General features: G+C 41.4%; 1 protein-coding gene across 3 annotated transcripts in view; it reads right to left on the bottom strand.

Moving 5' to 3' along the window:
* The window catches only part of EPHA5 (EPH receptor A5), a 585,860-nt gene that overhangs the window by 42,427 nt on the left and 528,473 nt on the right, over nt 1-14,960 (bottom strand). For all 3 annotated transcript variants that reach the window (XM_073637053.1, XM_073637052.1, XM_073637051.1), the window contains exons 13-14: nt 14,290-14,499; nt 2,762-2,911 (exon numbers count right to left, since the gene is read on the bottom strand). In XM_073637053.1, the coding sequence (XP_073493154.1) occupies nt 2,762-2,911; nt 14,290-14,499 (360 nt within the window). The remainder of the gene's footprint in view (nt 1-2,761; nt 2,912-14,289; nt 14,500-14,960) is intronic.

Genomic DNA, 14,960 nt, shown 5'->3' with positions numbered 1-14,960 from the left:
CAAGTGGAATAGGCTGCCACGAGAAGTGGTGAGTTCTCCTTCAATGGAAGTCTTCAAACGGAGGCAGGACAGACATCTGTCTGAGATGATTTAGTGAGTGAATCCTGTATTGAGCAAGGGGTTGGACCAGATGACCCTGAAGGTCCCTTCCAACTCTACCTTTCTGTGTTTCTATGTTTCCACATAGGACATAGTTTACAATCCGGTCACCATCATGGTAGCTCTTCTTTGAATTTGCTCGTTTTTTTATGTCTTTTTTAAAATGTGGTGCCCAGAACTGGACACAGTATTCCAGATGAGGACTAACCAAGGAAGAGTAGAGGAGGATAATTACTTCACATAATCTAGACTCTATGCTTTTCTTAATACATCCCAGAACTGTGTTTGCCTTTTTAGCTGCTAAATCACACTGTTGACTCATATTCAGTCTGTGATCTATTAGTATACCCAAGTCTTTTTCACACATGCTGTTGCTTAGTTCTATTCCTCCCATTCTGTAGATATAATTTTCATTTTTCTTGCCCAGATGTAGAATCTTGCATTTCTCCCTGTTAAATACCATTCTATTGGACGCTGCCCATTGTTCAAGCTTGTCTAGATCCTTCTGAATCCTTTCTCTTTCTTCTCTAGTGTTAGCTATCCCTCCTAGCTATGCATCACATGCAAATTTAATAGGTTTACCTTCATTTACCTTAGCTAGATAATTTATAAAAATGTTGAACAACACTGGGGCCAAGACAGAGGTTTGTGGTACACACTCTAACCATTGGATGTGCAACCATTTATTACCACTCTTTGAGTACAATCATATTAGCTTTTTTTTCTAATCCATTTAATATTCATAAATGTGATATGATCTCATGATGACACATAAAACATAAAGGAAAAAGCAGCAACAAGGTTCTGCCACAATGTATGACAGGAAAGTAGAGGTAGACTATATAAATGCAAATCAAGGGCATGCATTAACTAGAGGGTTGCTATTTTGACATGTATAGCCTCCATATAGAGATTAATTTGAGTAAAAACCAGAAAGACCAGGTGATCATTGAGAAATGAGTATGAATAATCCTATTTCTACAGGCTACTGAATGTAGCAATACTTATAGCAATCAATACAGCTGCTAAATCTCATATTGTACAGTTGCCAAACATCATGAATAGCTATTTTATTCCATTCCATAGAGAATGTGAGGAAAACACAATGCATTTACACTGCAATTTCTGGGAATTCTGCTTTGCGTAAACAGTTTTCTCAATTGATTCCAACATGCACTAGCAATCAGTTTTAGCATCTGATTAGGTGATCAGTTTGACTATCATTGAGGCATAAAGGTACGTTCTTTTCTAGATAAGCTAATTATAGTTAGGAACACGTTTCGGCATTTTTAATTGCAGTTTGATTTTTCATTCTGAGATCACGCAGCATGTAATAAAGCGGTGCCCTGATTGATGTGCCATGTTATAGCCTGCAATAAAATATGATTATGAGATGTTCTGCACCAGCTGTTAACACAGCTATTGTCCGTAATCATATGTTTAATATATAGTCATTAAGAGAAATTTGGAGAAATACTGTAAGTGTGTTATGTAAGATATATAGATGGTCTAATCTTTGTTTTATCGAGGGTGGAATGTTTTTGTTACTGTGGAACATCATTGTTATAATTTTGACCTACAGAAATTAAGGCTCAGTTCACATTGGCCAGTGCATATGAGTTTACATTGTTCTATTCTTCAGCTAAAAACAATCTTAAAAATCAAATATAGGAAACTCTAAAAGAAACTTACTGGACACCATTATAAGTCAATATGTTTCATCAAAATTCAACACTAGTGTGAAAAAAAAGTTTAATATTACTTAAAAGATATTAACATTCGTTGATGTTACTGTAGGGATTATTTTTAACATAATTGTTAAAATAATGCTGACTATTGTGTACCATTGCTTCCAATATTGCTTCCTAAAGTATGGTAATGTTCACTTTTGTAACAAAGCCTCTTTGCAAGCTTCCATCCTAGATTTCGTCATACACTGTATACTGTATACAGCACTATTTTTGCCAGTGGGGCCCAATGTGGTCCTTCTAATGCGAGTGGTATCCAGCTAGATCCTGCAATGCCTCACAGTTTCAATAAGAAACATAAACCTAGTGTGAAGAGAACCTAATGCTTATATACAGTGCTATCATGCATGATTACAATGTCTTTCTTGGTGACTTCATTGACTCATGCTAAGGCCATCATCCTAAAATCAATTACGTGAATTTCACTGACTCAATATTCTTTCTCCATTACACTTTTCCAAGTATGTTGTAGACCGTTTAGTAGGATCCAGATGTCTATCATGCTGTTGGCATAATAATATTGATATCAACACTTTTAGGGTTTGGGGATTTACAAATATTGAACTAGTATGGGTTAGACGTACAGGGTGGAATTTGACCTTTTACAAAAATAGAAAAGAAATTCAGTATACTGTGTTCTCGTTGATGTTATTTCTTAATATTTTGATCTCAAGGTTAACAAAGCTATTGTTGGTGTCAAAAAATACTAAACCCAAATTGAATTTTGATGAATCACATGATAAGTCAAAGGAATAGAAAATAATTAATTATGATTTTTACAACGATAAACATTGTTTGGATAATGAATAATATGCTATTTCTCAGAAACAAGGAATATTTTATAAAACATTTTACTATTTTCTTATATAAATCTAAAAACAAAAAATTTGAAGATTACTGGTTTTACTACTTACATCTTGGTTTGTCATTTCCCAGTAAGGTCTCTCTCCATAAGACATGACTTCCCACATCACAATTCCATAGCTCCACACATCACTTGCAGAGGTGAACTTACGGAAAGCAATGGCTTCAGGGGCAGTCCATCGAATCGGTATTTTTCCTCCCTGTGAACATCATATCATATGGTTAACTGCTAATGTGAATGCCCTTTCTGTTCAAGAAGTGATAAATGAGATGAAGCAAATAAGGTGAAACAAGCCTCACTACCATGAACACACATATCATCGAGACTCAGACAGTGTAATGCAGAAAATAAAATGTTCACTTTCAACAACTGGTAATGATTTTGTCTCTGGAGAAAAATAAAAGTCATGAGTCACATGATGTATTTCTAAACAATGAATTGAACTCAATTTACAGATAATTCAAGTGCAGTGTTGCAATCTTCCTTCCTGAACAGTTATTACAGTCCTGCATGAACGTAATAAACAGTACCATAGTATCAGAAGAAGAGGGTATGGTCCTGAAAGTCAAGCACAATACATATCCTGGATGGAAAGATCAAATCTGACCTCTGGAATCCCGATACTGACTGCAAATGTGCAATGTGTCAAGTCTACTAGCTCAATACTAAGCCAAATAATGAAATACACAAGGTCTGGTGTACAGATGTAAAGGGTTAGGGAAATGTCCTTTGTTGCAATATAAAAGTAGTAAAACTTGACAAAGAAACTGAAAGAAGTGTGACCACATAAGAGAATTGCTAAAATAAAACATTTCACATTATAAACCATTGGATTTCCCATCTGGATTGGAGCATGACATTATTCACAATACTGGTAAATACTATTATTTGACAGTAAAATGAGTACTGTATTATTGAGAGTGGTAGAAAATAAATTACTCTAGTATGGAAAATGTAGTTTAAAAATATACTATAATCTGGTTTCTTAGTAACTGCAATACCCATCTGTAGGATAAAAAAAAGGGTCCCGTGACAGCGTGTTGACACCACTTGTGATCACTGTAGCCAATCACTAACCACAGCAGAGAGTCGTGGTTACTCATATGTCATTCTAACATAGCAGAACTAAAATAATAAAGATCAGTGACAGACTAGGAAATTGTCACAGGTGTGGCAGAGGATTATCAAGGAAAGTATTAATACTTTTATTATTTTATAGTATTCTATACTGTTTTTATTAAGGTTGGCTATTAACTTGTAATAGCTGAACAGAGGTTTCTCTGTTGGTGGACATGTTGGGAATTTAAGTCTTTACTGTGAAGACTACTGTACAAATTTGCTTTCCTAGTATGTCTTGTGAGGAATCGGATCTGTGGTAGACGCTGGTTCACACACAGGATTCAGTTTGTTGATTCAAAACAAACAGGTGATCTATTAAAGTTCAAAAATAGTCAGGGGTAACAAAATAAAACTGCCTCTTCCGATGCAGAAAGGTATAACAGAACAAAAGAATCAAAAATAACCAATCCATGTAACGCACAGGCTCACTCGTTTAAATGTCAGTCCTTTTCTCTCAGACTCCAGCAGGATCTGAGCAGTACATGCAAGGCCTCACCTTGCAAACACATAGAGAGTGAGACAGCACCAGCTGCCTTAAATCAGACATTCCACGACCTGGACTGGATGTAAGTGAGCAGCCGATCCCACCCAGCTCTTTCAGCTGCTCATAAAACTCGGACCCATAATCTGAGCCTATTAAACACCTCTCAGCACTGTGTGTTGGAGCCGGCTTCTCCGGGCCCTACATCATCGAGGCTTGGCACCTTGGGGACACATACCTCCCAGCCACGACCTGTCCAGCTGCCGCCTTACATACCCCCCTCCCCTCTGCCCAAAGCTGGGGGGCTTGGCACCTTCTGCCATTAGACAGTGGACCCTCGACAGAGCGTCAGCATTGTCATGCATGCTAGGAACCACTTGGTCACTCAGGCACTGTTCCCCTTCCTCTCCCTCATCCACCTCAGTGGGGTATGGTCTGACAATAACCTGAATTTCCTGCCTAAATGGTCGTACTTTAGAGTGTCCAATACCCACCTGATGGCCAAACAATCCTTCTTTACTATGGAGTAATTATTCTCACAGAATAACAGCTTCCAACATAAATACATTATGGGGTGCTCTTCCCTGTTCAATTCTTGTGATAAGATAGCGCCCAGCCAGACTTCGGACTCGTCAGTCTGGACAACAAACTCCTTAGAAAAATCCAGTTCCACCAGCACTGGCTGTTTTCACATGGTTAGCTTCAGTTCCTGTAAGGCTGTCTCAGCTACTGGAGACCACAGAGCCATAGCCGACTTTGTCCTTTAAGTTGGTCTGTCAGAGGGGTGGCTATCATAGCAAAGTTAGGGATGAACCAGTGGTAGTGGCCCACTATTCCCAGGAATGCACTGGCCTGCTTCTTTGAGAGAGGTTGTGGCCAACTCTGGATCATGTCAACGTTATTTGTTTGGAGTTTTATTTTGCCTCAACCTACGACAAATATTTAACTTCCTCCATCCTCATGGCACATTTCTTCGGGTTTATGGAGAACCCAGCCTTCCATAGAGCATCAAGTATCCCCTGGACTTTGCTCAGATGGCTTCCCCAATTCTGGCTGAAGATCACAATGTCATCCTTGTAGTACATCTTGTGTAGGAGATAGGATCCGGTCCATGGCTCTCTGGAAGGTAGCCAAGGCTCTCTGGCGTTGAGAAGGCTGTCTTCTCTTTGGAATCTTGGGACATGGGAATTTGCCAATACCTTTTTGTCAAGAGTGTTAATGTACCTGGCCATCCCTAGCCTTTCAATCAGTTCATCTACTCTGGGCATTGGATAGGTTTCAAACTTTGAGACCTCGTTGAGCTTCCTGTAGTCATTACAGAACAGCCGCTCCACATCTGGTTTTGCACCAAGACTATGAGACTGGGCCAGCCACTCTTGGACTCTTCAATAACCCCTAGATTCAGCATCCGCTTCACCTCTTTTGAGATCACCTCTCGGCAGGCCTCTGGAATCTGATACGGTTTAAGGTTGACGCGAACATGAGGCTCTATGAGTACCTCATGCTCTATGACCTGAGTGAGACCTGGCAACTCAGAAAACAGGTCTTTATTCTGCTGCAATAGCTCCCGATATTGCTGTTTCTGTGAGAGAGACAAGGTGTCCACCACCTTAATATCTTCCATGCTAACTTTGGACTTGAACACCAGACAAGGAGCTTCCACAGATTCTCTATCCTGCCACGGTTTAATCAGTTGACTTCACCAACTTTCTCTAACACCTCATAGGGGCGCTGCCACTTGGCCAGGAATTTGCTCTCCACAGCGAGAACCAACATAAGTACTCGATTCAGTGGGTTAAACTGTCTCACCTTGGTTGTCCTACTATACACCCTGGAATGTGCTTCCTGTGCCTTGAGGAGATGCTCCTTCACAATAGACATCACATTGGCAATCCTCTCTTGCATCTGGGCAATATGCTCCCCCACGCTTCTATAGGGTGTGGACTCAGCTACCCAGGATTCTTTCGACACATCCAGAAGTCCTCGAGGGTGTCGGCCATAGAGTAGTTCTAAAGGGGAGAAGCATGTGAAAGCTTGTGAAACTTACCTGTTGGACTGTTTGCTTCCTTATCTGTTATTCTCCTTGTCTAGGCCATCCTTCTCCACTGCTTTCTTCAACATTGCCTTCAAGATTTTGTTAAACCTCTTCACCCGTTGTCCATCTGGGGATGGTACACTGAGGTTCTGAGTTTTGAAATCTGCAGTGGCTTGCACAATTCCCTCATGATCTTCAACATGAAGGGGTCCCTTGATCCTTCAGTATCTCCTTCGGCAGACAGGTATGAGAGAAGATATGGAGCAGCTCCAGAGAGATACACTTTACACAGGAATTTCTTAATGGTACCGCCAATGTATATTGATGTCCTCTTGTGGACTTCACCAGGGGCCCCACTAAATACATCGCTATGCGTTCAAATGGAACTTGATGATGGGCCACAGCACTAGCGAACTGTGGGAGTGTAACACCGGGGAGGTTAGCTGGCATGTGGGGCAGGAAAGACGATAGCTCATAATTTCTCTGTAGCACCCAGGCCAGTAGATTCTCTGGAGAATCCATTTTGGGGTCTTTATTTGCCCCCAGGTGACCAGCTAACATATGGGAATGAGCCATGACTAACATCCTGCATCTTTAGGGCCCTGGCACCAGTAACTGCTCTATTACCTCACCCCTTGGCTTGGTTATTCTCTGAAGCAGATCCCCATTCATAGCAAAATGAGGGAACTGCTTGTCGGCCCCAAGCTCCTTAGGCACCCCATTTGACACAGTCACATTTTCAAATGCCCCTTTAAGAGTTAAATCACTAAGTTGGGCAGTTCCAAAGTTTGCCTCGGACACCTCCTGCTCAGGGATGTTGGCCTCAGCGTATGCTACCTCATCCTCATCGCCAATAAGCACACACAAGGGAAATTTGCCCACTACAACCTGCGACAAGGTTTCTTTAGAGATGATCTGGCTGTCGTCCGAGCAGTCAGGCATCCCTGCTTTCCACCACATGTCCCAGAACAATGCAAAGTCCTGTGGAAAAATTATTATGGGGTGCAACAAGTCCTTAATGACCCCCACTTCCTGAGATGCAGTGACACAGTCCGTGCTTATATCCACCCAGGCCACAGAATAGTTCTTAGCATCCCCATAGATACACTGGACACCCACCACTTTCCCAGGGACCAACCGAAGAGGAAGTGTGGCCCTTACCAGGATCATCAAACCTTCTGAGTCCAGCAGTCCAGTCACTTGCACCCTGTTTACTGTCACTGAGCATGCCTGCAGCCCCTCGCCTGGTTGAAGGACAGCACTGCAGGCAGGATATGCAAAATACAAGCAGAACCCTCCTATGCTGTAGTCCATTGGCTTCGTGGTCATGGGGGCAATGGGCGGCTATGTGACATTGGGTGTGAGACCTCCAACAAATTACATTATTAGATGGCTTTGGCAACAACTCAGATGCCTCCTTGGCTCTTGGACACCCTCGGATGTGGCTCTAGTTCCCCTCTTTTGGTGTCAGCCCCCCTTTCGGAACCCCAGAATGGAGATGCTAAGACCCCTTGGTTTCCCAAAGACGTCTCAACTGCCTGGTACATTTCCTCCAGGCCCAAAAGGTCATCGGCATTCCGGGGATCTCCCTGGGCAACCCAGGATTGCACTGGCCTCGGAAGGGAGTGTATTAACCTGTCCATGATGACCCTCTCCACAATGTGTGCTGAGGATGAAGATTCAGGTTGCAACCACTTTTGAACAAGGTGTAGGAAGTCGAACATTTGGACCAGGGAGGTTTGTCACCATGATAGGCCCAGTGGTGCACCCATTGCGCCCTGACATCTCAGTTTTCAACTTGGCATACTCTTTTGCGTCCTGCAAGGCCAGGTCATAATAGGTTTTCTGTGGTTCCCCTCTTCCATATGGGGCCAGAACCTTTGACCTCTGCTCCCAAGGCAATTTCTCTCGTCCTGCCAGGCTATCAAAATAGGCAGGAATGCCTGAATGCCATCCTGGGGTCATCTTTTGCAAGGCTCTCCTTGCTGTCTTCCTCACATGTGAGTCATCACCTTGATTTGGGGGTGGGGGTTGCCCTGCCACGGATCGCCTTGGCTCGGAGTTCCATCCACTGCCTGTGCTGCTGCTGTTGCTGCTGCTGTCATAGCTGTTGCTGCTGGAGATTAGCCTGCACCAGTTGCTTTATCAGTTGTTCCATGGTTGCAGGTTGCGCTTGTACTGCTACAGCTGCCTTGACCCAGGACATGCAGTTTCCAGACAGGAATCACCTGTCCTCTGGGATTTCTGCCTGCATTTGCAGCACCACATGTGAGGGATTGGCTGTGTGGTAGATGCTGGTTCACACACAGGATTTAGTTTGTTGATTCAAAACAAACAGGTGGTTTATTAAAAGTTCATAAACCGTCAGGATTAACAAAATAAAATTGCCTCTTCCAGGTACAAAAATGGATAACAGAACAAAAATGGAAAATAACCAGTCCATATAAAGTACGGGCTCACCCGTTTAAATGTCAGTCTTTTTCTCTCAGACTCCAGCAGGATCTGACCAGCACATGAAAGGTCTCCTTACCCTGCGAACCCACAGACAGAGTGAGACAGCACTAGCTGCCTTAAATCAGACATTCCAAGTTCTGAACTGGAGGTAAAGGAGCAGCCGTTCCAACCCAGCTCTTTCAGCTGCTCGTAAAGCTCTGACACATAATACGGGTCCATTTAACACCTCTCAGCACTATGTGAGCTGGAGCCTGCTTCTCCAGATCCTACATCATCGAGGCTTGGCACATTGGGGGACAAATACCTGCCATCTACAAACTTTTCAGCTGCCATCTTACACTCTATATTGTTAGAGAGGACCTTTCGCCAAAATTTTTCATATTGAACTGGACAGAGGATGTAATAGTGGCTGAAAAGTGGAGTATAACATTTAATTGTTTTATTTCACCTTTCCATTGCGGAGAAATTAGCAATCAAAGTATTTGGCACCTAATGAGTTAACTTTTTTAAGTCCAAGTGGGTGTTTTCAGATTGTTTTCACTGGAGGCGTGTACATCTCCCTCTATGATGCTGACCAATCATAGCAGGCAGCTACATCTAAAAGGAAAGAAGAACACCCCCCTCCACCTTAGCTTAGATCAGTGTGTGCGATATAATCACATTTGTGTCAGTGCTCAAACAACATGTATGTGCTCTGTACTGAGATTAGGCTGCTATTACATCTCACACAGGAGCACGTCTGTGTTTCATATACAGTTATATGAAAAAGTTTGGGCACCCCTATTAATCTTAAGCTTAATATTTTATAAAAATTGGTGTTTTTGCAACAGCTATTTCAGTTTGATATATGTAATAACTGTTGGACACAGTAATGTTTCTGCCTTGAAATGAGGTTTATTGTACTAACAGAAAATGTGCAATCTGTATTCAAACAAAATTTGACAGGTGCAATAGTATGGGCACCTCACCAGAAAAGTGACATTAATATTTAGTAGATCCTCCATTTGCAAAAATAACAGCCTCTAGTCGCTTCCTGTAGCTTTTAATGAGTTCCTGGATCCTGGATGAAGGTATTTTTGATCATTCCTCTTTACAAAACAATTCCAGTTCAGTTAAGTTTGATGGTCGCCGAGCAAGGACAGCCCTCTTCAAATGATCCCACAGATGTTCAATGATATTCAGGTCTGGGGAATGGGATGGCCATTCCAGAACATTGTAATTGTTCCTCTGCATGAATGCCTGAGTAGATTTGGAGCGGTGTTTTGGATCATTGTCTTGCTGAAAGATCCATCCCCTGCGTAACTTCAACTTTATCACTGATTCTTGAACATTATTGTCAAGAATCTGCAGATACTGAGTAGAATCCATGCGTCCCTCAACTTTAACAAGATTCCCGGTGCCGGCATTGGCCACACAGCCCCAAAGCATGATGGAACCTCCACCAAATTTTACTGTGGGTAGCAAGTGTTTTTCTTTGAATGCTGTGTTTTTTTGCCGCCATGCATAACACCTTTTTGTATGACCAAACAACTCAATCTTGGTTTCATCAGTCCACAGGACCTTCTTCCAAAAAGAAATTGGCTTCTCCAAATGTGCTTTTGCATACCTCAGCCGACTCTGTTTGTGGCGTGCTTGCAGAAACGGCTTCTTTCGCATCACTCTCCCATACAGCTTCTCCTTGTGCAAAGTGCGTTGTATAGTTGGCCGATGCACAGTGACACCGTCTGCAGCAAGTTGATGCTGCAGCTCTCTGGAGGTGGTCTGAGGATTGTCCTTAACTGATATCACCATTCTTCTTCTCTGCCTTTCTGATGTTTTTCTTGGCCTGCCACTTCTGGCCTTAACAAGAACTGTCCCTGTGTTCTTCCATTTCCTTACTATGTCCCTCACAGTGGAAACTGACAGGTTAAATCTCTGAGACATCTTTTTGTATCCTTCCCCTGAACAACTATGTTGAATAATCATTGTTTTCAGATCATTTGACAGTTGTTTTGAGGAGCCCAGGATGCCACTCTTCAGAGGAGATTCAAACAGGAGAACAACTTGCAAGTGGCCACTTTAAGTAGCTTTTCTCATGATTGCATACACCTGGCTATGAAGTTCAAAGCTCAATGAGGGTACAAAACCAAAAAAAGTGCTTTAGTACGTCAGTAAAAAGTAGGTAGGAGTATTTAAAACAAGAAAATGATAAGGGTGCCCATACTTATGCACCTGTCAAATACGGTTTGAATGCAGATTGCACATTTTCTGTTAGTACAATAAACATCATTTCAAGGCAGAAACATTACTGTGTCCAACAGTTATTATTACATATATCAAACTGAAATAGCTGTCGCAAAAACACAAATTTTTATAAAACATTAAGCTTAAGAATAATAGGGGTGCCCAAACTTTTTCATATAACTGTAGCAAGACCCGGCTCTGATTTCAATGATTTCAATGTAGAAAGGTCCTCTTTAAATGTGTGCCTGTTGATCATGTAAACATCAGCTAGCGGAATTAAGTATGTGGCTCTTGAATAATGCATGCTGTATGATTGAATCAGTAAGTAATGAATATGCTATATGTGTAAAGATACCAATAGTTTTATCTATATCAAAACCATGCATAAACAGAAGGAGATTGCTTAAATCTGATTTAAATCTGATCGATAGCATTTACCAATGCAACGACCACATCCCTAAATTTGCATAGAGTAGCTGCTAATATACACTGCTCAAAAAAATAAAGGGAACGCTCAAATAACACATCCTAGATCTGAATGAATGAAATATTCTCATTGAATACTTTGTTCTGTACAAAGTAGAATGTGCTGACAACAAAATCACACAAAAATCATCAATGGAAATCAAATTTATTAACCAATGGAGGCCTGGATTTGGAGTCTCCCCAAAATTAAAGTGGAAAAACACTACAGGCTGATCCAACTTTGATGTAATGCCCTTAAAACAAGTCAAAATGAGGCTCAGTATTGTGTGTGGCCTCCACGTGCCTGTATGACCTCCCTACAACGACTGGGCATGCTCTTGATGAGGTTGCTGATGGTCTCCTGTGGAATCTCCTCCCAGACCTGGACTAAATATCCGCCAACTCCTGGACAGTCTGTGGTGCAACGTGACGTTGGTGGATGGAGCGAAACATGATGTCCCAGATGTGCTCAATCAGATTCAGGTCTGGGGAACGAGAAGTCCATAGATTTAATGCCTTCATCTTGCAGGAACTGCTGACACACTTCAGCCACATGAGGTCTGGCATTGTCCTGCATTAGGAGGAACCCACGACCAACCGCACCAGCATATGGTCTCACAAGGGGTCTGAGGATCTCATCTCGGTACCTAATGGCAGTCAGGCCACCTCTGGCGAGCACATGGAGGGCTGTGCGGCCCTCCAAAGAAATGCCACCCCATACCATTACTGACCCCTGCCAAACCGGTCATGCTGAAGGATGTTGCAGGCAGCAGATCGCTCTCCACGGCGTCTCCAGACTCTGTCACGTCTGTCACATGTGCTCAGTGTGAACCTGCTTTCATCTGTGAAGAACACAGGGCGCCAGTTGAGACTTTGCCAATCCTGGTGTTCTGTGGCAAATGCCAAGCATCCTGCAAAGTGTTGGGCTATGAGCACAACCCTCATCTGTGGACGTTGGGCCATCATACCACCCTCATAGATTCGGTTTCTAACCGTTTGTGCAGACACATGCACATTTGTGGCCTGCTGGAGGACATTGTGCAGGGCTCTGGCAGTGCTCCTCCTGTTCCTCCTTGCACAAAGGAGGAGGTAACGGTCCTGCTGCTGGGTTCTTGCCCTTCTATGGCTCCCTCCACATCTCCTGGTATCTTCTCCATGCTCTGGACACTGTGCTGACAGACACAGCTACCCTTCTTGCCACAGCTCGCACTGATGTGCCATCCTGGATGAACTGCACTACCTGAGCAATTTCTGTGGGTTGTACTGTAGACACAGTCTCATGCTACTGTACCTCTAGGGGTGAGAGCAATGGCAAAATGAAAAAGTGACCAAAACAACAGCCAAAAATGAGAACAGAGAAATGATCTGTGGTCACTGCCTACAGAACCACTCCTTTATATGGGGTATCTTGCTAATTCCCTATCATTTCTACCAGTTGTCTGTTCCATTTGCACAACAGCAGGAGAAATTGATTCACAATCAGTGTTGCTTCATAACTGGACAGGTAGATTTCACAGAAGTGTTATTGACTTGGAGTTACATTGTGTTGTTTCTGTGTTCCCTTTATTTTTTTGAGCAGTGTACTTTGTATTAAAATGGCTATGTTATGAATATAGGGTAGTACTACACCTTGCATTAAATAATACCATAGCCTGAAGTCAATTGCATTTTGCAATTGCTACATCTGTGCTTTAATGCGATGCTTCCCAAACCGGGAAAAATTACCAAAACATTTTGTAAAAGTATTTACCAAATAAATTGGTAGCCTGGATTGCCAAGTGTACTAAAACATAAAATAAATCACCCAACGTATTCCTATTAAAAGAAAAATCACTTAAGTTACAAGTGGTGATTTGTTGAAATGGCAAGTGATGTTGCAAGGAAAAGGATTGGGAATTATCTTTTAAGGAAAAATATAGATAGTTTATCTTGATATAAGCAATCCAGTTTAGATATTTTAGGGCAAATATATTATTGAATGTATGAATTTTACCTCAGTAAATACTATAGGTATATGGGACATAGCTCTATATTGTGTTCTATCTAGACGTCTTCTCTCATGTTTTCTGTAATGAATATGCACATTACATGTTCTAGTCAATAAATCATGGTGGCAGCAAATGTAATATCAAAATGACTATTTTCATAGCAGGGAATGTTTAATGCACTGTTTAATACAATCAATAGTTGGAAAGTAGCGCCAGGGATTCATTTTATCCTCTGTGGAGATTTTTATTACAGAGTATGTCACACAGAACACAAAGCTTACGAGATTTCCACTTAACTCTTTGACTGCCAGTTTTCTCAAGCTATAATCAGAATGTTCATTGTTTTGCAATGGTTATAAACTTTTCTTAGTGAAAGAAAGGGTTAATACTGTCAGATCTGCCAATTATCACGGAGTGTTTTAGCTCTCAGGAGAATTCTTTACAGCAAAGAAATGTTGAGGGGTAGGACTAAACTGGGTGAATACAGTGAGTGTCTTTAACTTATTATGATTCTGTTATTTGCTATTATGTATGAGCCACATAAAATATATGTAAAGAACACCTATATTAATGAAGGGTATAAATGAAAAGAACACTCAGCCAAGCCTCGGAGATTGCTACAGTAGAAATCACAAACATGTGTTCTCACTGGACATTGACTTAATCCCAGAAACGTCTAAATTTGAGTTAGGACTGCTTTAACTCTTTGTTTTGAACATTACGCAATACTGTCTTATAAGCTAGAAAATTGGTCTAACAGTATGACTTGTACCCAATTGATCATGTATTATATTATGTATTAGCTAGCTTACCCTTGTAGTATATGCGGCTTCAGGATCATCTTCTAGAACCCGGGATAGACCAAAGTCTGAAACTTTACAGACCAGATTGCTATTAATGAGTATATTCCTTGCTGCAAGGTCTCTGTGTACATATCCCATGTCTGAAAGATACTTCATTCCTGATGCAATGCCCCTCATCATACCCACTAGCTGAATTACAGTGAACTGTCCATCGTTTTTCTGTAGGAAAAAGTACCGAAAATGTTAATATATTCATACACAACATCCATGTCACGTGTACAAGTTAGGCTACTTATGCAAGTTTTTTCTACATATTTTGTAAAATAATATTCTCCAAAAATATACAACAATACATCCCAAACGTAACTCATAGTTGTCTGTAAATGCCCTTTTTGGATCATATACAACAGATCAAGGATATATTTGTTATATACTTTTTAACATTAAGATTAATTAATTATGCACTATGCACAGACATTGCTGAAGACCATACTAACATGAAAGCCTAACATACATATATTTTTGGCCAAACCTTTGTATGGCATACATTTGTATATTATTATTCAACAGAGTGGGACAAATTTATCATTTTATTATATGGAAAAAGTACTTTGAAAAATATGCCAGACCAAACTCTGCAAGGAAAAAAAAGAGAGTGGAGTTTCAAAGTCACACTTCTA

The sequence above is a fragment of the Phyllobates terribilis genome, unplaced genomic scaffold (assembly GCF_046119375.1).
Source record: "Phyllobates terribilis strain yellow unplaced genomic scaffold, ASM4611937v1 Scaffold_1__5_contigs__length_1240528914, whole genome shotgun sequence".
NCBI classification, from domain to species: Eukaryota; Metazoa; Chordata; class Amphibia; order Anura; family Dendrobatidae; genus Phyllobates; species Phyllobates terribilis.
The sequence above is the reverse complement of the archived record's forward strand: the minus strand, read 5'-3'. Positions and strand labels throughout refer to the sequence as shown.